The sequence below is a fragment of the Manis pentadactyla genome, chromosome 4 (genome assembly GCF_030020395.1).
Source record: "Manis pentadactyla isolate mManPen7 chromosome 4, mManPen7.hap1, whole genome shotgun sequence".
Classification (NCBI taxonomy): Eukaryota; Metazoa; Chordata; class Mammalia; order Pholidota; family Manidae; genus Manis; species Manis pentadactyla.
This window is the reverse complement of record NC_080022.1, coordinates 124,546,999-124,571,864: the sequence shown is the minus strand read 5'-3', so window position 1 is coordinate 124,571,864 and position 24,866 is coordinate 124,546,999. Positions and strand designations below refer to the sequence as shown.

General features: G+C 45.8%; 1 protein-coding gene across 2 annotated transcripts in view; it reads left to right on the top strand.

The window, feature by feature from the left end:
• The window catches only part of LOC118932395 (protoheme IX farnesyltransferase, mitochondrial), a 124,125-nt gene that overhangs the window by 96,361 nt on the left and 2,898 nt on the right, over window positions 1-24,866 (top strand). For both annotated transcript variants that reach the window (XM_036925820.2, XM_036925821.2), the window contains one exon: window positions 12,266-12,498. In XM_036925820.2, the coding sequence (XP_036781715.2) occupies window positions 12,266-12,498 (233 nt within the window). The remainder of the gene's footprint in view (window positions 1-12,265; window positions 12,499-24,866) is intronic.

The following is a 24,866-nucleotide window of genomic DNA, read 5'->3' as shown; positions in this document are numbered from 1 at the left end:
GTCAGAGGAAGAGGAGTGGTTAGAAGTGAGTGTCCCAGTAGTTCTTCCTAAGAAATGCTTCAGTTCTATTTAGCAGGACCCATTTCCACAGCAGATTGTAGCTGCCCAATCTAACAGCTATTTTTGGAAGCTGTTGGGGCCCACAGGGCTCTTGGGGGTGGACCCCATTTCTGCCGTGGAGTCTCCAGGCTGTGAGACCAGAGGCCAGCCTGCTGAGAGCAGGTGTCTGGCCCTGACGCCCCTGTGCCCTCTCAGAACCTCTTCCAACCTGATGCCCTGGTTGGTCCTCTCCTTCTGACTAAATACTTGGACACATGGTTCTTCTATCTTAAAAGCCCAGATCAGCTGCGCCTTCTGGTTTTTCATCTCTTCTCTCTTTTTGTAGCCAGACTTCTGGAAAGAGTGGCCCATCACCAGGTACAGTTTAGCTCCCACCTCACTACGTGTCTCTGCTTTTCCCTCTGTTTTCACTTTATGTAAAATTTCTGTCTCTGCGTACTGGCTCTTCCAACCCCACTTTCCCATAAATCGACTCCTCATCAAAGTGGGCACCTCAGCCACAGCCCCAGGCCTTCCTCTGTGTCCTCTGTCCCAATTCCAAATCTTGTGAGAGAAAATCGCCCACCTTTGAGTCAGATATTTCATTCCTGGTGCTGCACCCTGTGTCAAGGGACAGAGTGTGGGGACAGTTAACGTGGGGGGTGGGGGAGCAGCAGGTCCCTAAGTACCGCCGCTGCCTGCGCATGCCTGGAGCTACCCTCAGTCAGATGTGAATCTCAAGCCCGGCTCTACTTTGTAGTTTTGTGGCTGTGGCCTAGTTCTCCCACCCCCAGTACACGCACTCTATGTCATATTCTGTCCATGACTTGTAGTCAGAGTCTAAGGAAGCGTTTCTTCTTGATTTAATATTTACCGAGTCTTCTTCTTTGCCTCGGATGTGTAGAGGCACGTGTCCTTCCTCACTGTCCTCCCTGCATTGGGCAGCTCTTCTGTAGGAGTTACTTCCTGATTCTGTCAAAGTTGGAGTTTTTTGTTGTATGTTCTCCTTTTTGTTTTCAGAGAGGACAGAGGGATACATATTCCTTTAATCTGCCATCTTTGTCTAATTTGAAGTCCTTTCAGACTTAGATTTCTAACGTATCTTACATGAGGTTTTTTTCCAAGTAATAACCTTTTACCTAGTCCATCCTAATTAAAATTAGTCTTTTTTAGAATTTCAAGGCCTAATGTTTCTTATATAAATTTTAGAATTAAATAATTTCCATGTCTAATTCAATTCATTAAGAATTTATTGATTACCTATAATGTTACCAGCACTGTCAGTTCTGTTTTTATAATACTCAAAAGGCTTATAATCTGGGTGAAAAAATGAGCCAGATGCATAAAGTGCTTAGCAGACAGAACAAGGCAGCCCATCAATATGTATTGAGTGAAATGATTGAATTGGTCCAAAGAAGTTCCCTGGGAGGTCAGAGAAAGGAGATACAGGGATAAGGATAGACTGGACCTGATACCTTCCTGAAGAAGTGGGCCCAGGCAAGGCCTTCCTTGTTATTTTCAAACACATCTGTATTTTGATTACAACTCCCATTTTCTACCTTGGTAATGTTGACAGGGAAATGATACGTGTCAGCATTAGTTTTTTCGACTTAATGGATCAGATGAGAGTGACCCATAACTTACTTGGAAGCTGTAGGTGTGGGCTGTAAGCAGGAGAGTTAGAAAGGTAAGAGCAGAGTGAGAGGTTATTTAGCGAGGATAAATTAAAACACTTGGAATCAGGGTTGGCCAATACCTCGTTTCTAAATGAATGACGAAGACTGAGTTTTCTAAATGAAATGGATTGTTTAGTTGGCATTATTAACTTAAAGAACAGGGTTTAGCTTAAGTATTATAGGGATTTACAGGAGACATTTTTCAAGTTTACTGAAGGTTTTACCAGTAAGCACTTAAGCAAATGTAAGCCTTTTGTGGGCTGCAGGGGAGCTGTGAATATTATTCATCACCCCATCGCATAGTCTGGTGGATATGTACCCTGGCCGGGCTAGAGCTCTGCAGAGTTTCTAAGGATTGTTATGATTAGTCTCTTGGTGTGTGTATATTGCAAATGTAATCAGAACATAAACATCTTATAAGTATAGAAATCTCTTTTAGTGTTAACCAGTCTTTTGAGGTGACAGGAAGAACAAATTTAGTCTCAACTTAATAACAGTAGTGCTAATGTAGAGAACTTTGTTCTTAAAATAAAATCATTTCAGCATTATGAGCCATGGTAGGAAGAGTCAACAAAACGTTTTCATGCATATCTTCACACTTAGGCGCTAACAATGGGTGAGTGAAAGGAACACTGGGGTTTTCTGGAAGTTGAGATTCCTTTTTCTAGTTGCCCTAACAAAAAAGAAGGCATTTACAATTATTTCAAAGCATCATGAGTTGTGAACATTTCTTGACAGCAATCCAGGGGGTGGGGGAACATTCAGTTCTCACATCTCTTTTTATAATAAAAAAAATTCAGATATTCTAATAAATATGAATAAAAAGTTGACTGTTATATCACAGTAACTTAGTTGCTTGTAGCCACTTAGAAGTAAGTCATAGGAGCATCAGTAATCTGGAGTCTAATTAGACAAATGATCTGGAGTCATAGATTTAGTCTTAGGTCCTATCACTTTATTTCCTCTCTCTTCAAATAAGATGTGAAAAGATTTGACGGGATCAAATGCACTTCCCATTGATTGTTGTTATGTGAGTGGTAGACCTGAGATAGTCTTCTCTCTTTTGCATGGTCTGTACAAAGGTGTGTTTCAATCCACATTTTGAGCACCAACCAACATTTGGTTGCAAAGAATATAAAGATTAATTGTACAGAGTCAAGGCACTAAAAAAAAAAAAAAATTAAGCTGTGGTGGGATGGGCAGGCAAGGCCACAGAGCCTGTCAGCATAAGGCCGCAGAGGCGGGTGAGAACCTCAGGGCATGTGGACCACCCCTAGGGCCCGGCTGGAAGGAGGAGGGTGAGGGAAAATGTTCTCAGGAGGACTTGTTTGATGACGAGGCTGAATCTTAGAGGAGGAATAAGAAATGGCCACACAAAAGGCCGTGAGAAGTGTTGGGAGGTGTGGGGGTGGGATGTTGTGGGTAAGGGGGTCAGTTCTAGGGCAGAGGAACCCTGTGCTGTTCCCAAGGGACATCTTTCACCTAGACCGCAGGTGGCAAACAGCAGCCAGCAGGCTGAATCCTGAAGAGGTGTTTGTGTGTTTGGCCTGCTGTGCTTTCCTACAGTTGCCAGCATTTAAAAATAGAAAATTTTAACATAAAACCCCAGATTGCTGGGCTTTTTTTTTTTGCACATTCCCACACGGTTCTGCCAGCCAGACCTGAGTAGCAGTCCCCACAGTTCCTCACCACTCCTGTTTTTAGTAGGCCCACTTTCTCCTTTACACTGCCAGCTGTTCACTAGGCTGTGTGCGTTTGTGAACACTGGTCCAGACCGAAGGCCCTGATTGCCCAGCCCGCGTGCAGGAGACAGTGGTCCCATCTGCAGCCTCCTCTCTGAGTGGCTGCACAGGTACACAGTGCCCAGGTGGTCTACAAAGCTGCAAGGATGGGCAGTTTTATGTCTTAGCTTCATTTTGTATAAATTGTGTTTCATTAAACCTTTTCAAAAGCTCCTTAAAATTCATTGACCCTTATTTTATACAGGTGAGCAAAGCTGCATTTTTTAAATCTTATCAATTAGAAGGGGGAGAGGAGTTGTCAGGGAATTAAGCCAAGTGGCTCGACCAGGAAAAGAAAAGCATGTGTCTCCGATGTGGCAGGCACAAGGTATACGGGAGAAGGGGCGACGGAGAAATTCAGTAGGTGGTCCCTGCACTCAAAGAGTTTGAGAAATACACTGAGGTTGGACCACCACATTAGAAACTTGATTTTCATGGATGGGATCAAACAGTAAGAATCTCCTCTCTGAAAATCCCAGACACTTTGTACAAATAGCTCTTAATCTAAGTTGAATCAGTGTAGTATAATTCAAGAGTCACCATTTGCTTCTCCCTGAATTAGAAGGCTGAATCTAATCTCACAGGTCAACAATGGGGTAAAGTTCATCTTCAACTTTTTTTTCCCCTGGCCTATCTTTGTTATCTCCCTTGTAGATCAGTAAGACTCTTTCAATTTTCAAAAACTCATTTAGCTTAGACCTGCTTTGTTTCTGTCCTTGAAAAAAAAGTTGTTCTTAATAGGATGCCACAGTCCCCATGTTCTGAATATAACCATGCTAAAAATGGTTGCTTATCTTGAATTTGTCTAAAACAGGTTTTTAAATTTAATTTTGTAAGCAAGTCACCATCATTTTATATGTAAATTACACCTTTTCAAAAAATGCTGTATTTAATTTTCTTTTAAAATACGTTTTGTGTCATTTTCTTTACATATTCCTTAAGTTCTGAATTTATATTAATCCTCTGCTACTTTGCAGTATCTATAACTTGAGACTTGTTCAGAAATAGAAAATTACTAAATAAGATTCTGGGAAGACATTTTCAAAACACTTACCTGTAGGGACTTTCCCCCCAAAACTCAGGCCAAGCTCATATGTGGGATTTAGGCAGGAAATTAAAGTTAAATTGGCTTGGTTTGATTAAAGTTTTCAGTTTTCTTTTGTTTTTGAAAAAAGGACGTTTTTTATAATTTAAAAATAATTCATTCTGGAAAAATGAAGAGGTATGAGATTAATTTCTGTATAAACCAATTACCCTGCAGAGCTGCTTAAAATACAAAGCTTTCTTGATTTAATCTAACATTTCATAGACTTCTCTGACACACTGCTTAAACAAAAAGGCCACATTTCTCCAGTAAGTTATTTAAAAGTCAGGTAATTTAAATTACATTTATTAAGTGCAGTAAGTAGGCATCAGATTAAAGCATATATATTTCTTCTCATTTGTTCCTAATTTCTTTAGAAAATTCTCCTTTGGTAGAACTACTAAGGACTGGTGTTTAGTAAACAAAGAAATACTGTATTATAAAGGAGGAATAAATAATTCATAGAAATGTGGTGACAAATTTCTCCCCGCTTGAGGTCTCTTAGTTTTTCTGCTGTAGCCTTGGGCAGGAAAGGCAGAAGTGGAAAGGTCCCAGGCACTGATGCTCAGTAGAAAGATACCTCAATTTAAAATGTGATTCACTTTTGGATATGAGTTTGGAAATAAATCATCATTCAGCTCGCAGCATGAGCCATGAACCTATTTGCATGAGTGAGTGAATAAACATAAAAGAATTTTCTAAGCTCAAGAAAATTGCTACATGTTTTTCTGTTGCCATTCTCCCCTCCATCAAATAGTGCTATGTTCCTCATTCATATATTTATTCTCTTTTTATTGAAAATCAGAAATGATTTGCAGTATCATCACACTTCACCCACTTTTGTGGCCGTCCCTATATAAATTCACCTCAATGAGAACCACTCATAGATACACTGAGTCCTCTGTTCTTGAGAAAGGTCATTACAGCTACTGCTGTAGATATGCAAGAGCACCAATGTTTTTAAAAATGGTTTACATGTGATCAATCTGATTTTTCCTGGTGTTGGCTTACTTTTTTGTAATTTGATAGAATACAATTAACTCCTTAATTTTAATAAAATAAAAATACTTTTGCCATTTTAATTATTATTACAAACATGCTTCACAGCCATCATACATTTATAATTTATAATTAAGAAATGACATTCTTGAGTATGTATACCTATATTTTTTCATATTCTACTATATATACACATAACTCTTTTTAAGCCTGAAAAAAATAAACCAGTGGAAATAATTTATTGCATGTTTATTAGCTCCCATCTCCAACTATATTTAAATAAGCCCTCCCTACTTAAACAATTCTGTCTCATTTCTCCTATTTTTTTTCGTGTAACTTATTTTACCATTTGAGAGTTCATAGTACTGGCATTTACACTTAGTGTCTATCTTCCTTTCTAGACTAAACTTTTCTATTTAGTTCATTGCTGTATATCCATAATTAGCATAGTGGCTGGCTGTATAGGCGGTAAGAAATATGAATGAATGAATGAATGAACGAACAAGTGAATCATTGAGTGAGTACTGTGATAAGTGCTTTATTTACTTTATGCATTTAGTTCTTCACTCTATGCAGTAAGTTATCTCCCGTTTTACAGATAAAGAAATTAAGGCCAATGTGTTAAATAATTTGTTCAAGAAGACCACACAGCTCAGTGGAGTAGAACTACTACCTTCCCTATGGTCTGGTTACTGCCTTTTTGCGAAAGCTGGTTTGGCTTGGGTTCCGACCTTACCACCAAAAGAGCCCTAATGCGCCTCTTACTTCAGCTAAGGAAACCAAGGAACAGAAGAGGTTAGGTAATTTGCCCACTTTTACATAGCTAGTTAACATCCAAGTCAGAACTTGAACTCAGACCACCTGGTGCCTATTCAACAAGTTTAGTTATGCTATACTCTATGGAAACCAGAATTTAAAAAAAAAACAAAACAGAATTTTGAAGCATGTTTTAAAACAATTGCCTTTTGAAAATGTTCCAAGAGACAATAGTAGAGACAGTACAATGAACCCCAGTCCACCCATCCCCCAGAGCCCACAGTCATCCAGGCTTTGCCGTGCATGCTTCTATTTATCCAAAACACTTGACGGACTTAATTCAATCAAGGTGGATGGACGGGGCCGGTGGAGGGATAGATACACTGCTTTCTGTTCCTCAGTTGATAAAAGAGCTAGTTTGCTGCCCTGTGTTCTCTCTACTTGGAATATTTCAAAAGACAACTAAAAATGGGCAGCCTACTCAGGCCAGCCATGGTCAGCGGTGGAGGTAGAGGGAAGATGGGGGACTTCTGTAGGCTCAGCCTATGTCACTTGGTCAGACATGCCCCAGGGGGACCAGCATCACATTAGTAATGGTGTAGCGGAGGGTCTCAGGTGTAGGCAAGCCTGCACACTACCTGGATTCCTAACCAGTTCCTAGGTGCCGGTGCTGTGGGTCCAGAGACCACACTCAGATTAACCCACTTCCAGCTCAGCCCACTCCGCTCAGATAATGCTCAATCCAGAACCCCAAAGAAGCCTGCTTAGCCTTCTCTAGACTTGCTTCTAGAAATCAGGCTTCAGAGTAGCACTTGAGATGGATGCAACCTGCCGAGGAATTCAAATTATAAAAGGAGCACACACACAAAAAAACTAATAAAAATTAAACAAAAACTTAAATAACAAATAAATAAAAGGAAAAATAACCCTGTGCTGTGTATATGTGTCCCCAGGTTTGGGATACTTTCCTTAACCCCTCTGGGAATGGGAAAAGCAGATGGGATTTTTTGATTAATGACTGAGCAGTCTGATTAGGAGGAAGAATATATTGAGTAATTGACCTACAATAACAAGAAATCAGTCTTTGACAGAACTGCCCTTCAGGTCTTTGGGATTTAGCTCTGACTTTTATGAGCACTAAGGCAGAAAATCATAGTTGTGTTTAACTGAAATGAGAAATGAACAAGCTTTTCTAATCTTTTTTCTGTGTCAGAAATAGATCTGTTTATTAAAACAGTTAAACAACTTTAACGTCACCATGATTTTAAAGATTTCATGGTAAATCAAACTGAAAAATAACCCAGATGCCCCTTGGTACATACTTTATCTCAGAAGCGTTATTCTTACTAGTTCTCTTCCTGCTTGCGGTTTCAGAAAGAATTCTTTGCTTCTTTTACCGATGTATTTCATTATGTATTTCATTTCAATCTTCATAAAGATTCTAAACAAAATCTTGTAGTCACCCTTTGTGTACTTAACTCTTTTATTCGGCCTTATTTCAAGCAAGATTTAAGCTAACTTGCAAAGGTATGTAAAATGCAACAGAATTGTCCCCCCACCCCCAGAAAAGTCAAAAAAAAAAAAAAAAAAGATCAGGGAAAGACAAAGTAGAGCCCAAAACAGTGGAGCTAAAAATGGGAACTATGCTCGCCTTCATGTGGGTCTGCCAAAGAGGTGCGCAGTGAAAAGGGAGCACCTGCTCCCCACTGATCAGGTTTGCTCCACCAATGTATTTTGGACTTTCTGGAAAGTTGATTAAAGGTACCAGCTAGCCGAAGGCTGTATCTTTCAACTGAGCATTCAATAAAAATTGTGTGGTGGTGTGCTCATGATTCTTTTTCCTCAAACATGCCTGGTGAACTTCCTCGGGAGGTGAAGGAACACTGCCCATCTCCACTGGCCATCGTGGCAGGCACAGTGATCCTGCTGAAAAGCAGATCTGACCATGTTCTTCCCTGTTTAGAACGGAGAGAGAATCCTTGATCCTGCATTTGCCCAGAAGCAGTGTTCAGGTGTGTCGGTGTGGCCGTCCTAACCTCTGCCACCCCGCCACCCCCCACCCTCAGGCTGACTCTGGGTGTGCGAGGGGGTGTGCTATAACTCTCAGCTCCCATTGCCCGAGACGCTCCCTCTGCCCTTTTTGCCCATCTCCCACCCTTCTACCAGGTCTCAGTCTAAACATCACTTCTTCCTTAGAACTTTCCCCATCCACCCCCGAGACTCCCGCACACACTGGGGTCACGCTCACAGACCCCCTGCGCTTCCTGTCGCACCGCTCTGGATCATCACTGCCTGTGTAACTGTCTCCCACCCCAGCGTGAGTGCCCAGACAAGGCCATGTGTGTCTTTCACCGTATGATATCCCAGATCTTTTGTTTTTTAGTTCAGTGCTTCCAAGTCATTTTCATCTCAAGGAATGCAATAGAAAGTTAGGCTATTTATTCAGTGGGATAAATTGAAGGAACTTTTAAACCCACAAAATGCTGCTCCCAGCCAAAGGTGACCAGCCTAAAAGTCATAGCCACCCCAGGCCCTCAGCAGACCCAAGAAGTAAGAGGAGCAGTAAGTCGTATGACATCAGTGGGCCCACATACCTATTGCTGAGCTCTAGATTAAATGAATGAACCAACAAATAAATCTGAGTACAGCTCCTGTTACCAAGTTATTTACTTGTGATGAATATCAGGTTCTCATCTGTAGTATCGGGATAATACTGTCTATCTCAATAAACATGTTTTCCTTTGATACTCCCTGTTGATACAGGTCTGGCAGTAGGCTTTCTCTAATGAGAGTAGCACACCCCACTTGGGAGTGTAAACTGTGAACTCTGTGGACCAGACTAGCCGTGTAGGTTAAAATCCCTAAAAATGTGCATGTCATCTGGCTTAACAATCACACATCTAAGAATTTATCCTAACTGGAACTATGAACCACAAGTCAGTATGTTCTTTGTTATTTTTAAGCAGATATATGACTGGGAAAAGGCTGAAAGATATAAACCAATATGTTTCTCTGAATATTTTAGAATTTCTTCTTTGTAATTTTCTGTAGTTCTAAATTGCTGAAATGAACATGTACTGCTTTTATAACATGTGTTTTAAGAAAAATAAAGTGTCATAGGAAAATAAACTTCACAGAGTTTGCAGTTGGAATTCCTTTGCCCAGATCACAAGAAAGTCTTGAAGTTCGCCGATTCAGGGCTCCTTGTGCCAGGAGGGAAATGGGTTCTTAAGGTATCTAGGTGCTAAGAATGGTTGTGGCTACCTGGGTAAATATTATTTTTGTTTACGTGGATTGTCAAACCCACCCAATTTTTATTCATACCCCTGAACACACTGATTTAAACACCAAAATTAAGCCTCATGATTTTCTGTGATTCTGACAAGGGTCAGAAACCAAACTTCCCCATAAAATTGCCTATCTCAATAAATTAAATTCATGTGTGCTTTTCTAAAAGGGCTTTTCATAACACTAATAGCTTTGAATCCAACCAGTTTCCACAGACCTTGGAAAAGGAGTGAACAACGTTCTTTTTTTTACACAAGGTCCAATTCAGGAAAAATTAAAATGTTTATGAGCTACATTTTTCTCCCACCCAAAATAAAACTAGCTTTTTACAGTCCCATAGAAAAAAAAATCTGTTCTTATAAGCTATAAACTGCCTTCCTGAAAGAAGAACCACCGTTACAGTATTTGCACTGCTTTTTAGCCATGCAAATTCTCCTGCCTGGGCATATGTGATATGTAAAAGCACAGAGGCATATTCCTAAGTTTCATCTGGAAAATTACACTGTATGCTCTCCGGAAATAGGTGGCCCCAGGGCTCATGTGTGTATCACTGCCTGAGAGAAGTGTGTTCCACCAGGGGTAAGAGAGAGAATTGGAACAAATAGGAAATGGGGGGGTCAGAGAAATAGAGACACATGTGTCTTCCACTCCATCAGGATACTTGGTTTCAGGAGGAGTAGTAAGAACCTGGGGGAAATACAGACAAAGCAAGTGTTCTGAGGATGCAAGGAAGTCAGTAGACAGTGGAGACAAAAGATAAAAGATTTGGAAGGAGATTAAATAAGAGCAAAGTGGAGAGTTCTCCTTTAAAAATGGAGAGGATGTGCTCTTCAGAGCAAATGGGAGAAAGATAAGGGCATGTGTCACTGCTACACAAGGAGGGAAGGACGTCTGTTGAGGGTATTGGGGGCTGGAGTAAATCTGGATCCTTGGGAAGGTGGGAGAGGAGTCACAACAGTCACCCTGAGGAAGGGGAGAGGTGACCCCCCCCCCAGCCAAGCACCTACACTCATAAGCCATCCCCTGAAAACAGCCCATTTGTGCTATTTCCCCAGCAGGAGCAGAGACAAGAGGTCATTGAGCAGATTCAGAAATGGGAATCTACAGGATGGAGATGGTGGAAGGACCAGGCAGAATAAAAGTTTGAGGGGGTGGAGTAAGGATTGGAAACTGACCACATGATTCACAAGAAGTAGCCAGGAACGGGGCTCGGAAATTAACCCTCATGGTTGAGCGTGCACTGAAAAGTCTCCCAGTCCTTCTGTCACAAGCACCTTGACAGCATGTCCCCTATACGTTCTCTGTTTCGATCAAAACTCCCACTCTGTTGGGTTCTACCTTCTGGGCAGAGTAGCCACAGGCCTGCAAGGAGAGTCAGTGCTGGTCATCAGATCAGAGCAGAAGCCAGAGTTCTCCAGCAAGTCACTTCCAGCTTTCATGATCTGTGGCCCTGACATCACATGTATTTTCAACTGGTGGGCCCTCCCATTCCCCTGGCCCCCACTTCTGGCTGAATCCTACCATGGCGTAAATCTCCAAGGTAGTCTTCTTCATGGAGGTGCAGCGTGTAGGCACAGGGCCTCTCCTGCCATGCACACTGCAGCCCTGTGAGTGATAGATGTTATCCTGTGGATGCAGGGTGAAGGGGCAGAGGAACTGGCCATTGCTAAAGGCAGAGCACCCTAAAAGCTGCTCACCCATGATGCCTGCTTCCCAGGGACCACGTTGTGTGTGCTGTGATTGAGTGCGATTTCCAGACACTACACAGTCTCCCCACAAGGACAGTATGGTCTCTATAGGGAAAAGGCAGCCTCGAATGACCTCCTGCGGTTTCTTAAGAAAGAGTAAATAAACATGCACATAATCAGGAACTAGTAGATCCAATTCAGCTACGCTTTCAAAAAGTCTTTCACAAAATTCCCCACAAAGCCTACTTTAAAAAGTGGGCTCTGCTGAGAATCAGACTGCTGATCGTCATCACTATTATAGTTTTACTTGGCAATCCTTATTACATATAAAGCATTGTGCTTTTCACCTCCTCCTGAAAATCGCATTCCTGTAAAACAAGTCACGGCTCTGAAACTGAACGTGAAGTGCCCTGTCCCTGCAGCACAGCCCCCACATTGCACTGTGGGTGCAAAGCTGGTGCCATGCTGAGTCTGTGCTTTGTCACAGGGGGATACACGTGGGCACACTTTGTCACCTATTAATGCTTACTGGGTGATGTTTTTAAAGTACAGATGGGTAGAACTGCTTCCAGAATTAAGGTACTGTTTTTTACGCAGATCTTACAGTATTGTGTTCCAGGTGTTTATGGGTCACCGGCACTTGCTTCCCGCTAACCGTAGAACAGAGCCCTGCACAGAACAGCCACTGTCTCAGTCCTCACTTCTCACTTCGTCCTGTCCTGAACAGATGACCCAAGGGAAACACCCCACAGCTGGGGATGGCAGAACCTGTCCTCAAATCCTGGGTGCTCTACCCTCTCTTCACTTCTTTGGTCCCAGCTGGCAGATCAGGAAGAGCACTGCCTCCCTGGCGCCATGCCACATATAGTGGTGTGCTCTTCAGCAGCTCTAAGTCTCCGGGCGCGGCCGGCTGGACTGGAAAGTGAGTGTTCTGTGTCCTCTGCTCTCTTTCAGCCCGTTGCTAGCTGTGTCCTTTGCCATTTGCTGTGCTGTTCCAGGGGTTGCCCTTCTGACCTGGGGGGTGAATCCACTCACGGGAGCCCTGGGGGTCTTCAACATTTTCCTGTATACCTGCTGCTACACCCCGTTGAAGAGGCTCAACATCGCCAACACCTGGGTCGGCGCCATTGTGGGGGCCATCCCACCTGTCATGGGCTGGACGGCAGCCACCGGCAGCCTCGATGCAGGTAAGTGCCCCTCTCCCAGCCCCGTGGGAAGTCCCAACTTCTCAACACGCCTGCGCGTGGGTGCCTGAACTACGGCCCAGGGGCTCCCCTGCAAGTCCGGGCTGGGCAGATGCCGTCCCTTCCCTAACCTGCACTACTTAGTACTGGGCTCCACTGATTCCTTTGGCAAATGTGCCGGTGTGGCCGTCTGAGACACTGTGACCGCAGAGCTGAAGGGAGGCTGTGCCGTCTGCCTTCCCGGTGAGCATAGGCGTTGCCGGGCAGGGAGTGTGAGAGGAGATGAAGGGGGCCGAGGACTCGGTTGGGGTGCCTGCATCAGGGCAGGGGGTCTGGTGCCTGTCAGAGGGGACGTTGCCGTGTCACAGGTCTCCTACATCAGTGCTTTACTACCCCAGAACCAGTATTTTCCCTCTTTGTGAAAGAACAGACTATTTGCATTAGTTTTTAATTTATTTTTATATGATATGCTTAAATTATTCATGCTGTCTACAGTAAACCCATTGAAGCATTTCTACATGTTTTTGGTGACATGTCACAACAAAATTTGTGGGGTGAAAATAGCCCATTTTACCATCTGTAAGGGAAGTTTCACAGTCTAATTAGTCAAGTAATTAGTGTTTTTGACCAACACTTAGGAAGGAAGTGGTGAGGTTTCCTGCAATATATGTAAGTACTATTTTTCACAGAAGAGATCAAAAGGCAGTGGGCCATAAACCATTGCCTGGTAAGTCACATTTCTGAAACTTTTCATAAAAGCTTTTACACTCTGATTTGGCAAGCTTACAAAGGCAATTACACCTTTTCTGTGATTGTCTCATACAGTGGTTTTAATATCCTGTGCATGTTGGAGTTTCATGAATCTACAAATATAATATTCTAAAACATAGGTGCTTATTTGCTCTGTGATAACCTACAAGCAGAATCTCACCCATGTGGGGACAGTGTCAGCATTGTGGTGACGAGCCAGGGGTCTCTGGGTGTGGAGCCCAACTCCCGGCTCATTATCTGGGGCCCTTCAGCAAGAACTTGACCTCTTTATGCAACTGTCTCCTTGTCTTCCACAGGGGGCTAATGATGATCCCTTCTCATGGGGCTGTGCAGATTAAATGAGTTCTTACTAAGTATTCCTCATTGTACAGAGGATGGATCTGTGCAGATCACGAAAGGTCATGACATTTCATTGGTCAACAAACTGAGCAATTTGTAACTGTTACCTGGCGTTTTGCAGATTGTGAGGTGCCTCCAGTCTTGGAGGGAAAGAGCACCGGGGTCCATTAGTGATGTCTGCCTTGGGTGAGGGAGGAGAGGGTGGATAGCAAGGGCTTGGCACCCCTGGGCTAGATGGTGTCTGGGTTTCCCCCTGGCATACAATTTAAATTTAAAGAGCACCCCTGTAAACCGCCAAACTCCTGGGCAGGTTCCTCCCCCTCAGTTCCACCTGGAGCCCAGACCTTGACTGGATCCACACTCCCTCTGTCCCTTAACCCAACTGTTCACTCCCATCCCGTACCCCTCCAGACCTTCCTGGTGGTTGCCCAGACACTCGCTGTGGAGTGAAGGAAACTGAGTAACTCCCCAGGCTCTGCGTCCTCTAGTGCCCTCCCATCCTCAGCTGTGCCGTGCAGCTTCAGCACTTGGGGACCCTGCTCCCGGCCACACCTCTCTGGTAGCCGCGCATTCTGCTGGGAGGGCCATGGCCCTAGCAGGTTCCTCACACCTGCCATAAAGGAACAAGGCATCCCCAAACTACCTTTTCCCTCTGGGGCATCTCAGACAGAGCCAGGGCAGGCCACACACCATAGCCCCAGGGGTGGGTATCACTGAAGATGGGCAGGGCAGTCCAATCCAAGGCCACCTCCCTCGTCTGCTGGTCACCCAGGTTCTTGCCAAGGGCTGGAGGTCCTTGTCACACTCCCAGGCAGTTTCCTTGTGAAGAGCTGGAGCCTCAGCATGTATTAGCTGGAGTTGTATCCAGAGCCAGAGAAAGAGCGAGCTTTGCAAATGCCCTCCAAGTGAGCAGGGAGTCCTCGCACTGAGTCCTCCCAGTCAGGCAGGTGCATTCAGGGGCAGTCTGGGTTTGACTAAATTGTTAACAGTCATATTTAAAATTTAAAATTAAAAAAAAAAAGGTTTTAATTTGGGTATAGTCTTTCTGAATCCAAATTTAATCATTTTTATACAAACCACGAATGAAGGACAGTTAAGGACCAGGCTTTACCTTGCTTTAGGCAACAGGATGAATATACATGTTTACCTTGAAAAATGAGACCCGTCATCTACCTGAACTGAACCCGGGCATAAAGGAAAGTGGTCTGAAAGATGTGTGTTACCCCAAAGAGAAATCCCTTCAGCAGTTTTTGAGGTTGACTTCTATTATATCCTTTTTCCTTAAATCTTAAAGATGCACTGCAGGGCACACAATAAGGACATGCTTTACTGCCCTCAGAATTCTAATTTGCCACAGACGAATCATATACCTAAAGCCTTGTCAGCTTTACACGGAAAGAATATTACTTTACTTAATGCTTTAAAGTGCTTCAAAAAGTTTCAAAACATTAATTTGTTAGAGCAAACTTGAGATAAGCAGTAAATCTTTGAATGAATGAGCCAGTGAATCAGTGCCTTTCATTTTACAGATGACAAACTCAGTTAACCTGAGGTCAGTTGCCAAATATTTTCTGAACCCCAGCTATATACTATACTATATATACAAGATACTATAACGGAGGGAAGCAATACAAAGAAATACAGCAGGATCCAAGAGGATGCAGTTTAAAGATTTGTATTGCTGGGATTTTAGGAACTAGATGGAATATGATTATAGATACAGTTTTGTCATCTTCTAAAACTGCACTGTCCAGTAGGGTATATCACTAGCCACTAGCCACGTGTGGCTATTTAAATTCAAACTAAATAAACATAAAAATTCAGTTCCTCAGTCCCAGTAGCCATGTTTGAAATGCTCAGAGCGTTGTGGGGATAGTAGCTGCCATATCAATGGTGCAGATGTAGAGCATTTCCATCCTTGCATAAAGTACATGTAGACAGCACTGCCTAGAAGAACAAACTGATATCATTATGAACCTATGTTCCATTTTCCTCATGTGGGTTTGCATTTTAAACAATAGGGCATTGTACAAGACCATACCTGTGGGCTCACCAGAGTCTAAAATGTGGTTTGCAAATTTTAGTGCACATCAGATTCACCTAGAAGGTACAAGACCATACCTGTGGGCTCACCAGAGTCTAAAATGTGGTTTGCAAATTTTAGTGCACATCAGATTCACCTAGAAGGCTTTGATAAAACTCAGAATCCTGATTCAGTAGGTCTGGGGTGGGGCCTGAGAATTTGCATTTCTAATAAGTTCCCAGGACATGCTTGATCCCTCACATCTGAAAAAACAGAACCAGACAACTCTAGCTGTTAGAATACCTAGAAATTAGACTTAGAGATTTGGTCAAAGGGTGTGGGCAGCTGGTGTTATTTGAGATGCACAAATGGTGTCACTTTTATTATCCACAGAGGTTATAGCTCTTATCTAGACTCTTATCTTAGGAGACATGTTTGCTTGAAAAAGCCTTCCTGAGAAAAAGTGGCCCAGAGTGTTTAATTTCTTCTGTGGTATCTCCAAACCATGAACTTCCAAAGACTGATCACTTGAATCCTGTGAGTGGGGGATGTCTTTGGAATACTCTAACAGGAAGAAAGGGAAGGAGATGGGGGGTGAGGAGGGCAGAGGAGGCTGGGAGGACACCCACTTGGCAGACCAGCCTGGACTAGGACCCACTGGGACTTAACCGCCTTCATAACCTGGTCCCATGCCCGCTTCATTGCACAGGTGCCAACTGAGGACCTGCTGTGTGCTGGGCACTGAAAGACACAAAAACCACTAAACCCAGCCCATGTCCTCATTGAAGTCCTGTCCCAGCATCTAAAGGGAGAGGGAGGCAGGGAACCAAATAAACAAGCAGGCTGAGAGCTTTAGCAGGAAAGGGGTCTTCAGAGGGCTGTGGGCTCTCTTAACCTCCCCAGATTGTCTTAAAAAGACTGGAGCAGAATGACTAGTGACTTAAGTCATGACCAGCTTACTTGAGGAGAGGAAGTGCTTTCCAAAAGAGGGAAGAGCATGTGGAGTTTTGTAGGCATGAAAGCCAAGCAGTACAGTGTGGGCAGGGGACACGAGCTGAGCTGAGCCGCCCTGCTCAGCAGTCCTTCTTTACTGAAGCCCATTGGAGGTGTGCACAGGAAGGCAGCAGGTCCCATTTCGGGAGTGTTTGGAGTGCAGCAAGTTGGTTCTACCGTGGAATTGGAAATCAGTAAGTCCCTGAAGCCTGCCTTTGTCTTCCCTCTATTCCTGCCCTCTCCTCCCCACTTCCTCCCCTCCAGTAGGGCTCTGCCTACCCCAGGCCTGCCCTCTGCCCCCTATCCACTTCCCAGTCAAAATTGCATCCTTTCAGTTCTGTGAAGCATCAGTCTTATCCTCCTTTGAAAGACCAACTTACTGACACCAGTGAGTCCCCAGCTGGTAGTGGATGCAGCCTGTTTGAAGGGAGGCGGAGGCCACTGGATATAATCCTGGCTTTTGCCCCTCCTCCCAGGGCCGCTGTCCCTGGCTACTCACCAGGACATCAAACCCAACACTGACCTTTTTGCTGCCCAGTCACCCTGACCCCTGTACCTTAGCAAAAGCCCTTTCCTGGGCCTCAGTAGATGGTGGGCAAGATTGGAGAGGAAGTAGCTCAGGGCCATGTGAGGTGGAAATCCTGCAGCCTCTCCTATTGACGCCAGGAAGGAATCAGCTGTCTGGTTGAGAGGAGGGGAATGAAATGAGTAGTTGTAGAAATGGTGCACATCCCAAACAGCTCGTGCAGTAAGGAAATGTCAGTGTGAAGTATCCCTTCCCCTTCTCAGCATCTAGATCTCTTCGGGGGGCTTCTGGTGGCTGCAGGGCCTGCTGAGACCTCTTGAGGGCATGAACCCTGAGGAAGTATGGTGCCTCCCTCCCCCAGGAAGGACACAGAACGTGAAATAGCTGTAAGGACCTCCCCTGATTTTCTTTCCCCAACCACTACTTTGTTGTTTTTTTATCCGACAGTGAAAAAGAATTTCTCATTGTTTGAAATGCCCCATTGTTCGAAAGTGCCTCCCTGGTCTGCCACTTGGGTAGCCATCTGAGGGAGGCCGGAAGGGGGCGGGGCAGTGCAACTGGCTGGCGTAGGCAAATTGTGAAGCTAACACTAAAACTTTAAAACAGTAAAAGCTACCACTAAACAAATGTTAGTTCTTGGTATTTACTGTTTTATAGCTGCACAAAAGAATTGTCAACAGCTAGCTTTTCTCTGCCAGCATGCAGTGGCAGCAGCCTCCAGGGGGCTGTGCGCATCAGAGTGCTGTTCTAAAACCCAGGCACTCTTTGCGGCTGTGCTCGGATCAAAAAGGTCATTGCTGTAATGGGGTTTTACCTGAGACTCACAGTGAGGCCTTTTCTTCCCACCTGCCTAATTTTTTTTTTCTTTTAGCTTAACTGCTGTTAACAGAATGTATTAAAAATACTGACCAACTAAAACCCAAGAAGGCCAAGTAAGGGGCTGCTTTCTGGCATCTTGCTGTCTTACCATCCGAGGAGTGCAGTTTGATTCTGCGTGTGGTAGGTGGCAGTGTGAGAACCACCTGTGGCCTAGCTGTGGGGCTGAGGGCACTGCAGATAAGTGCCCCACGGCAGGCGGTCCAGCTCCAAGCAGGCCTGGAAGCCACATGCATTAGGCCTCTCAACTGTGTTTATCTCCAGAGGCTGTTTGTTTTATCTCAGAGGCTTCAGGTTAAAGGCCCCTTCCCCCACCTCCAAGCCAAGGCCACCTCTCTTTCCATCAATCACATCCATTTCTTAAAAAGGCTCAGATTCTACTTTGTCATTTTCCTAAATTTGAATAAATCCCAGGTCTTGGGAGTTTATGGAATGGGACTTGGCGTAGGGCTTACAGAGTTGGTTTGTAAATTGCCTTTGGTTTGTATTCAAATGTTGTTGTGTGGTAAACATTAATTATGTCAGCCAACATTCAGTTACAAATGAGGACTTAGAAATGCACTCTTATCGGGAAGTGACATTTGGCAGATGGATGGTTTTAGTAACAAAAAGAGAATGAGTTTTTTTAGCCTCAGCTGGTAAACTACAAAATGTTAAATACGGTTTCACTTTATTTACCTCCTTTATTCCAGGATGAGAAAACAGAATAGAATAAAAGGAGCTTTATTCACTCACTCATTCAACTAATATTTATTGAGGGCTTTGTTAAGTACCAGGCACTTTTTAGTAAACCAAGCATTTTTAAAGATTTCCTTTAAAAAACTGTCTTAGTTTGAAATCAAACTTGAGAATGAATGTCTGTGTTCATTTTATGAGATTTTTCCGTAACTAGCCTCAGAGCTTCAGATTAATTAAGATAAATGATATTTTTAAAGACCGAGTGAACGTTATCATGGGGATATTAGCAAACCAAACAATATTTAGAGCGCTGTTCTCTTAAAAGACAAAAAAAAGCAAGGCTAAGGAAGACCATATCAGAAATACCTTGTGAGACCCGAGACTGGCTGGCTGTTTAACTGAAGGCCGACCTCGGTACGGAGGGCACTGGATCTTGTGAGTCCTGTGGGGTGAACCGGGTGTTGACCAGTTATCACAGGCTCTTAGGGAGCTGGGCCAGCGCCTTCCTGAAGGAAATGATAGATGATGTTTGGGCAGCAGCCTCTGGTAGACACGGTGGCCGGCCCAGAGTGCACATTTAATCAGTCCTTTTCAATGACCAAATTAGTATTTGGGTGATAAACATGGAAAGACCTAAAGATGTGAGCTAAGGGAATGGTGAATTTCAGAGACCCTCAGATGCCTATAACTTGCCTCCAGCGGAATGGAGAGAAGAGAAAAGGAGAGGGGGCGCTTTTTCGGAGTCAGAGCTGTGTGCTGCCTCGACTCCTGTCTTTCCCTGCGGGTGAACCTCCGTGGGCAGGGGCAGTGGGCAACCAGGTGAGGGAAGGGGACCCCCAAGCTCCTGTTCACCTCCTCATTCTTCCCGAGGTGTTCCAAAGAATTCTTCAAGGGCAGGCAGTCACTGCCAACTCTGTTCCCTGTTTTCAAGGACTTTGCTTTTCCCTTTTGTCGCCGGGCAGTTAATAAACTGTCCCCCCTGCCTCTTCCCATTATGTACAACGCCATCGAGGTCTATCCCCGGCGGAAGCTGATCTGTCTCACAGGCTCTGTTGTGATGCCCCCCGGAAGAAGGGCTCTGAAATCTGTGACCCTGAGACTTTGGACTTGGCTTCACTCCCCAGCCAGCACCCGTCTTACATAACCTCATGACCCTGGCAGCCCACACAAGCCAGTCATGGAGCAGAGAAGCTACCGAGGGCCACGTTTGGGGAAAGTCCGTTGTGCCAGCGAGGGCAGGCCTCCCGCCCAGCACCCGGGTCACTGTGGTGGGTTCTCACCCTTTTCAAGGCCATGTGGACAGTGAATGACAATGAACGGGTTTGGGTGGAGGTGGGAAGGGGTTGAACGGGAGCCCCCCAGGCATGAGAGAAAATGAGCTGAAACCTTGAACCCCATTCCAAAAGGAATTCCCCTTGGATGAGTGTATAGAGTCAGAGCCCCAGACTGTTGGGACCCACTGGGCTGGAACTGCCTGGCTTTGCCCGGAAGGGTGGAGGTGTGCTGCAGACAGCAATGCTGGACCTGAGCAGAGGGGACAGCCCTGGTGGCATGGTGTGCAAATGATTGACAGCCGTTTTGAAAGGGTTCCTAAATGCATGTATTTTCAAAGAGTCGCTGGGAAGACATGGATAGGCCTTGCCCCACTGACAATGTCCCCCCTATCAGAGCAGGGCCCCATGAGATATGGGCCCTCTCCAGCTACTTGCACACACACAGCCTCCATGTGCTCACCTCCCTTTCCTGTCTGTGAGGGAAATGACGCCCTGCTCATCCAGGTAGTCCCTGGTGTAGCCTGTGAGCTGGGCGTGTGGCATCGTGACCTCAGGGAATTGCTGCTCAGTGGAGAACCACACCCCCCTATTTCACAGATGTCCAGTATTATATACATTCATACCAACAAATATTTGATTAAAAGAAAGGAAGTAGACATTTATGATTAAGCCAGATGTATACAGAGTCTACAGTTAGATAGGAAAATGAGAAAATACATTTAAAAGAAGCAGAAAGTACATTTTGTGTGAAGGGACCATCTTCAAGTATCAGTTTACAAATCATATCCTCCAAGAAGCCTTTCCTGCCTCTCCAAGGCTGAGTCCGTCTTCCCCCTGTATGCTCCCCACAAGCGCCCCACCTAAGGGAACATTCACGGCTGGAATCCCCCATGTGTGTCGTCCCTCTCTGGCCAGACTCCCCCAGAAGCCTGGGAACAGACCGCACCCACCCTATAGTGCGCACAGTATACATGTTCATTGTCCCAGAAGACAGGCCCATAAAAGGAGACTGCTCTGGGGCACTGAGAGTTTCATGTTCACCCACAAGGAAGGTAGGTTCCACCACAGCCCCCGGACTAATTCAAGTCTTCCTGTTCTCTTCATCTTATCTTGATGAAGAGAGTAATTTGTTCTCCATTTTTATAGGAGCAGAGGCAGTTGGAGCCTGTCAAGTAGAACTGCGTGGGGGTGGCGGCTTTCTAATCACAATGCATCAGGGCTGAGCTGCAGTTTCTAAAGCTCTTTCATTTGTGATGTGAGCCAAACGAAAACGCGATCTCCTCTCGCAGAGAGAGCAGCGTGCTACCCTTGTGAAGATGATGTTTCTGATTCTGTTATTTTAAGCAGAAGCATAACTGAAAATATGTATTGAGCAAAACAGAACACTCCAGTTGGCACACAAAAAAGAGGGCCTTCCAGAAAGACGGGCAGGAGTCCACAGTTGGGGCTGATACTTTAACCCTTTCAAGTCTGGTTCCCCAGCACGCTTGCCCTTCCTCAATCATTTCGAAAGCAGAACACCTCCTGTGCTCTGATTTTCCCTGTGTCCTCCCCCGTGCCTACGTCATCGCTGACACAGTGTTTCTTGCCAGGACACATCTTGGGCTTGTCAGCTGTCCCTGTGCTGTGCTCTCATCACTGCGTGCTCCGATCTGCCCCAGCCCTCTGGCTGGGAGGCCGCGGGGGAGCCGGGGGTGGGCTGCCCCGCGAACCGTAGGCTCAGATACTTCCCAGTGAGCCAGGGTGCTGAATCCTTGTTGGCGCTTCCTCCTGACGGGTCCCTTTAAAACCCGAAGTCACTCTGTTTTTGCATCAAGACACAAGGGAGAAGTCCAGCTTTCCCTTCTGTCCCTCTGTCCCCTCCAATCCCCAGGGAGTGCGCACTGTCAGGGAGAATATTGTCTGCTTGCCTGTAATTGCAGCAAACTTTCCACTGAAGGTACTTCTAGTCTTAATCAACTGGGAAGTGCCTGTGCAGTTCCTCCTTCCAACAAGCCTCCCTCAGCTCAGCGCCCTTGGCATTGAGTGACCACCCAGCAGGCCGCCCTTACCAGTTTGAATCAGGATATATGTATGTATATGGTAACTACTGCCCACAAGCAGGAGCCAGCCAGCTGTCCCAGTGGGGCTGAGTGTCCCGGGACAGGTTAATGAGTTGTTCTCATCTGTAAGCTCAGAGCGGTGCCACCTGTGGAAGGGTTGGCATGGATATGCAGTCCCTCCACGCAGTGCCTGGCGCTGACAGCCACAGGGCATTTCAGTGGGTGTCTCATAGGCTCCTTCAAATGCCCAAACAGAATTATTCATGACTTCCCCACGGGCACACTACTGTGTGTCCCCAGTGTTCCTCACCTGCGTAAAAGGCACCAGTGTCTGCCACCTCATCAGTGCCCTGACCACCCACTGTGCACTAGGCCCCCGCCATCTGCGACCCAGCCTCCCGGGTGACCTGCCACACAGGGAGAGCCCACCCCGACCTGGGCTTACAAATGCCCAACCTGGCCAGCCTTGTCTTGTAGCTCTGCCTCCCTCCCTGCAGCCCCCACACTGGCCCAGAAACGTACCTGAAGTGACCTGTCACAGGATCTGATTGAGTTTGACCAGCTACCTGGGTCACAACTGAAATGTCACCTTTGGGAAGGCCTTCCTTGAGCAGTCGGTCTCAAGGTGCCCCCACCCTGTCACCCAGTTTGGATTCTGTAGTGTTCATCCCTGGTGTTTCTGTCTGTCTGGCCCTATAGACTTTAAGCCCAGCTTTGTCTTGGTTACCACTGCCTTTCTAGCAGTGGGCCTAACGTGCTGGACATCTGTCATCTACTTACCAAGTGAATGGGTTCAACAAATAGTAACTGCTCCTATTACTACTATCATTAAAATAGGTGTATGTTTACAGGAGTGTGTGTGTGATATATATATAAAATATGTTATTTATAGATAGGATTAAAATGGATTGGGGGCATTTGACATTAACCCTCTAAAATAAGGAGCTTAAATGAAGTCCCTGTTATATTGGAAGACTGAAAAGGAATTGACTGACTTAGGGAACCCCCAAGAAACTGTTAATGAATACAAAAGTAGGCCCCCATTCTATTAACTCTCCTGTACCCACACAAGTTCTACTTGATCTGCTACAACTGGCTGATACACTTAATTCAGAAATGGGTAGACGTCTGCCCAAAACAGTATGAATATAAATCATTGTTCTTCCTTTTAAATGACCTGCAAAGCCCACACTATCATCACTCCACAGTCCTTGCTGTTGAGGAATACAGATAAGAGATTAAAAGAGGGGCTCATTCCTTCTGATCCTCCTCGCATGTGCACAGCAGGGGCCCTTCAGGCCCTTCAGGAGCCCCAGACTTATTTTCTGAATACTGCTGAATTATTTAAACTGCTGTTTCTCCTGATGAGCTCTGTCTCAGTAGTAACCCCCACCCACTTCTGAACATTCCCACAGACAGGAGCTTAAGAAAGAGATCCTCATTCCCTGAACTGCAACTGTGGCTACAAATGTTCACCCTCTCATGGCCAGATGGGGCTTCCCAGTGGGTTGCACAGTGGGCAGCATGCTCCAGCTCTCTGGCTGGGACCCCCACGAGGCTGTCGGATGTCAGACCCAGGAGCCCAGTTGGAGCGTCTGAGACATCCCAGGGGAGGTGGGAAGGGGGACAGCAGACAGAGTCCTAATAGTTCGTGGGATGGATTCACAAGTCTGTGCTGGAAAGCAGTGATCGTGGGGTTGTTTTTAGTAAAACAATTCGTTGTCCACAAGGCCTCCATTGCTAAGCTTAAGGACCCTTCACCTGTAATAGCACTGAGCACTTCCTGTGTTTACTCTCTGGAAATGCAGAGAAAAGTGGTCATGCCCTTGAGGAATTTGTATTCAAGCTGGAGACAGAAACAGGGATCGGACAGCGAGGTCTCCTCGGTGTAGGTGCAGGTGTGAGGAGCTCCCAGGTGCGCATCCTCGCCCAGGCCCCTCTTCACACCCGCCCTCTTGCCATTTGGGTGACGCGGAGGCTCGCAGGCTGAACACTGCCGATGTCACAGAGGTCACACTCTGGGCTGACAGCCTCTCTTCCCTGGGGGTCTTCTCAGTGAGTGGCATCTCCATGGTCCCTACCCCGCTTCCTCTCTTATCTGCTCTGCACTCAGCGTCTGTCACTTTGCCACCTAAATCCCTCTCAAGTTCACCCTCTGTGTCTGTGCTGTCACCACCCTGACCCCACCTATCACCACCTTTCCCCTCTTCATCTGCTGACGGATCCTGCCGCACCTGCTCTGGCCCCCTGCAGTGTGTCCTTTCGCAAGATGGGTCAGGTAATGCCCCTTGCTGGCACATGCCCCCTGCACGCATATGCACACTCTGACATGTGATGATCCTTCCGTGGCTTTCTGTTGCTTTTAGGCAGAACCACAGCCCCCAGAGTCGGGGTGGCAGGGCCCTGCCCATCCCCTCCAGCCTGATCCCGTGGTGTCCCCTTGATTCCCTGCACTCCAGCCTGACTAGCCTGCCTTTTTTATTTTAATTTATTCTTTAAATTATCATATAGTAAAAACTGACCTCCTTTTAATGGCTGCACTGTGTCCTTCCTGCCCCAAGGCCTCGGCAGATACTGCCCCACCAGCCCTCACAGGGTCAAGGCTGCTTGTCCCTCTGCTCGGCTTAGGCGCCTTCTCCACAGAGAAGCCTTCTCTGCTCCCCTCCAGTAGTCAGCGCCCACGGTGCTGTCACACACAGACGTCCTCGGGCAACAGTTGAGTGAGTGGGGATGTAGATTCGCTTGTGTGGCTCTTGATAAAGCCTCAGTGGTGGAGTGGACGCTAGCAGAGGATCTGCTCGCTGCCACCTCCCCAGTGCCCTGCACAGTGCTTGCTGCTCAGTGGGTGC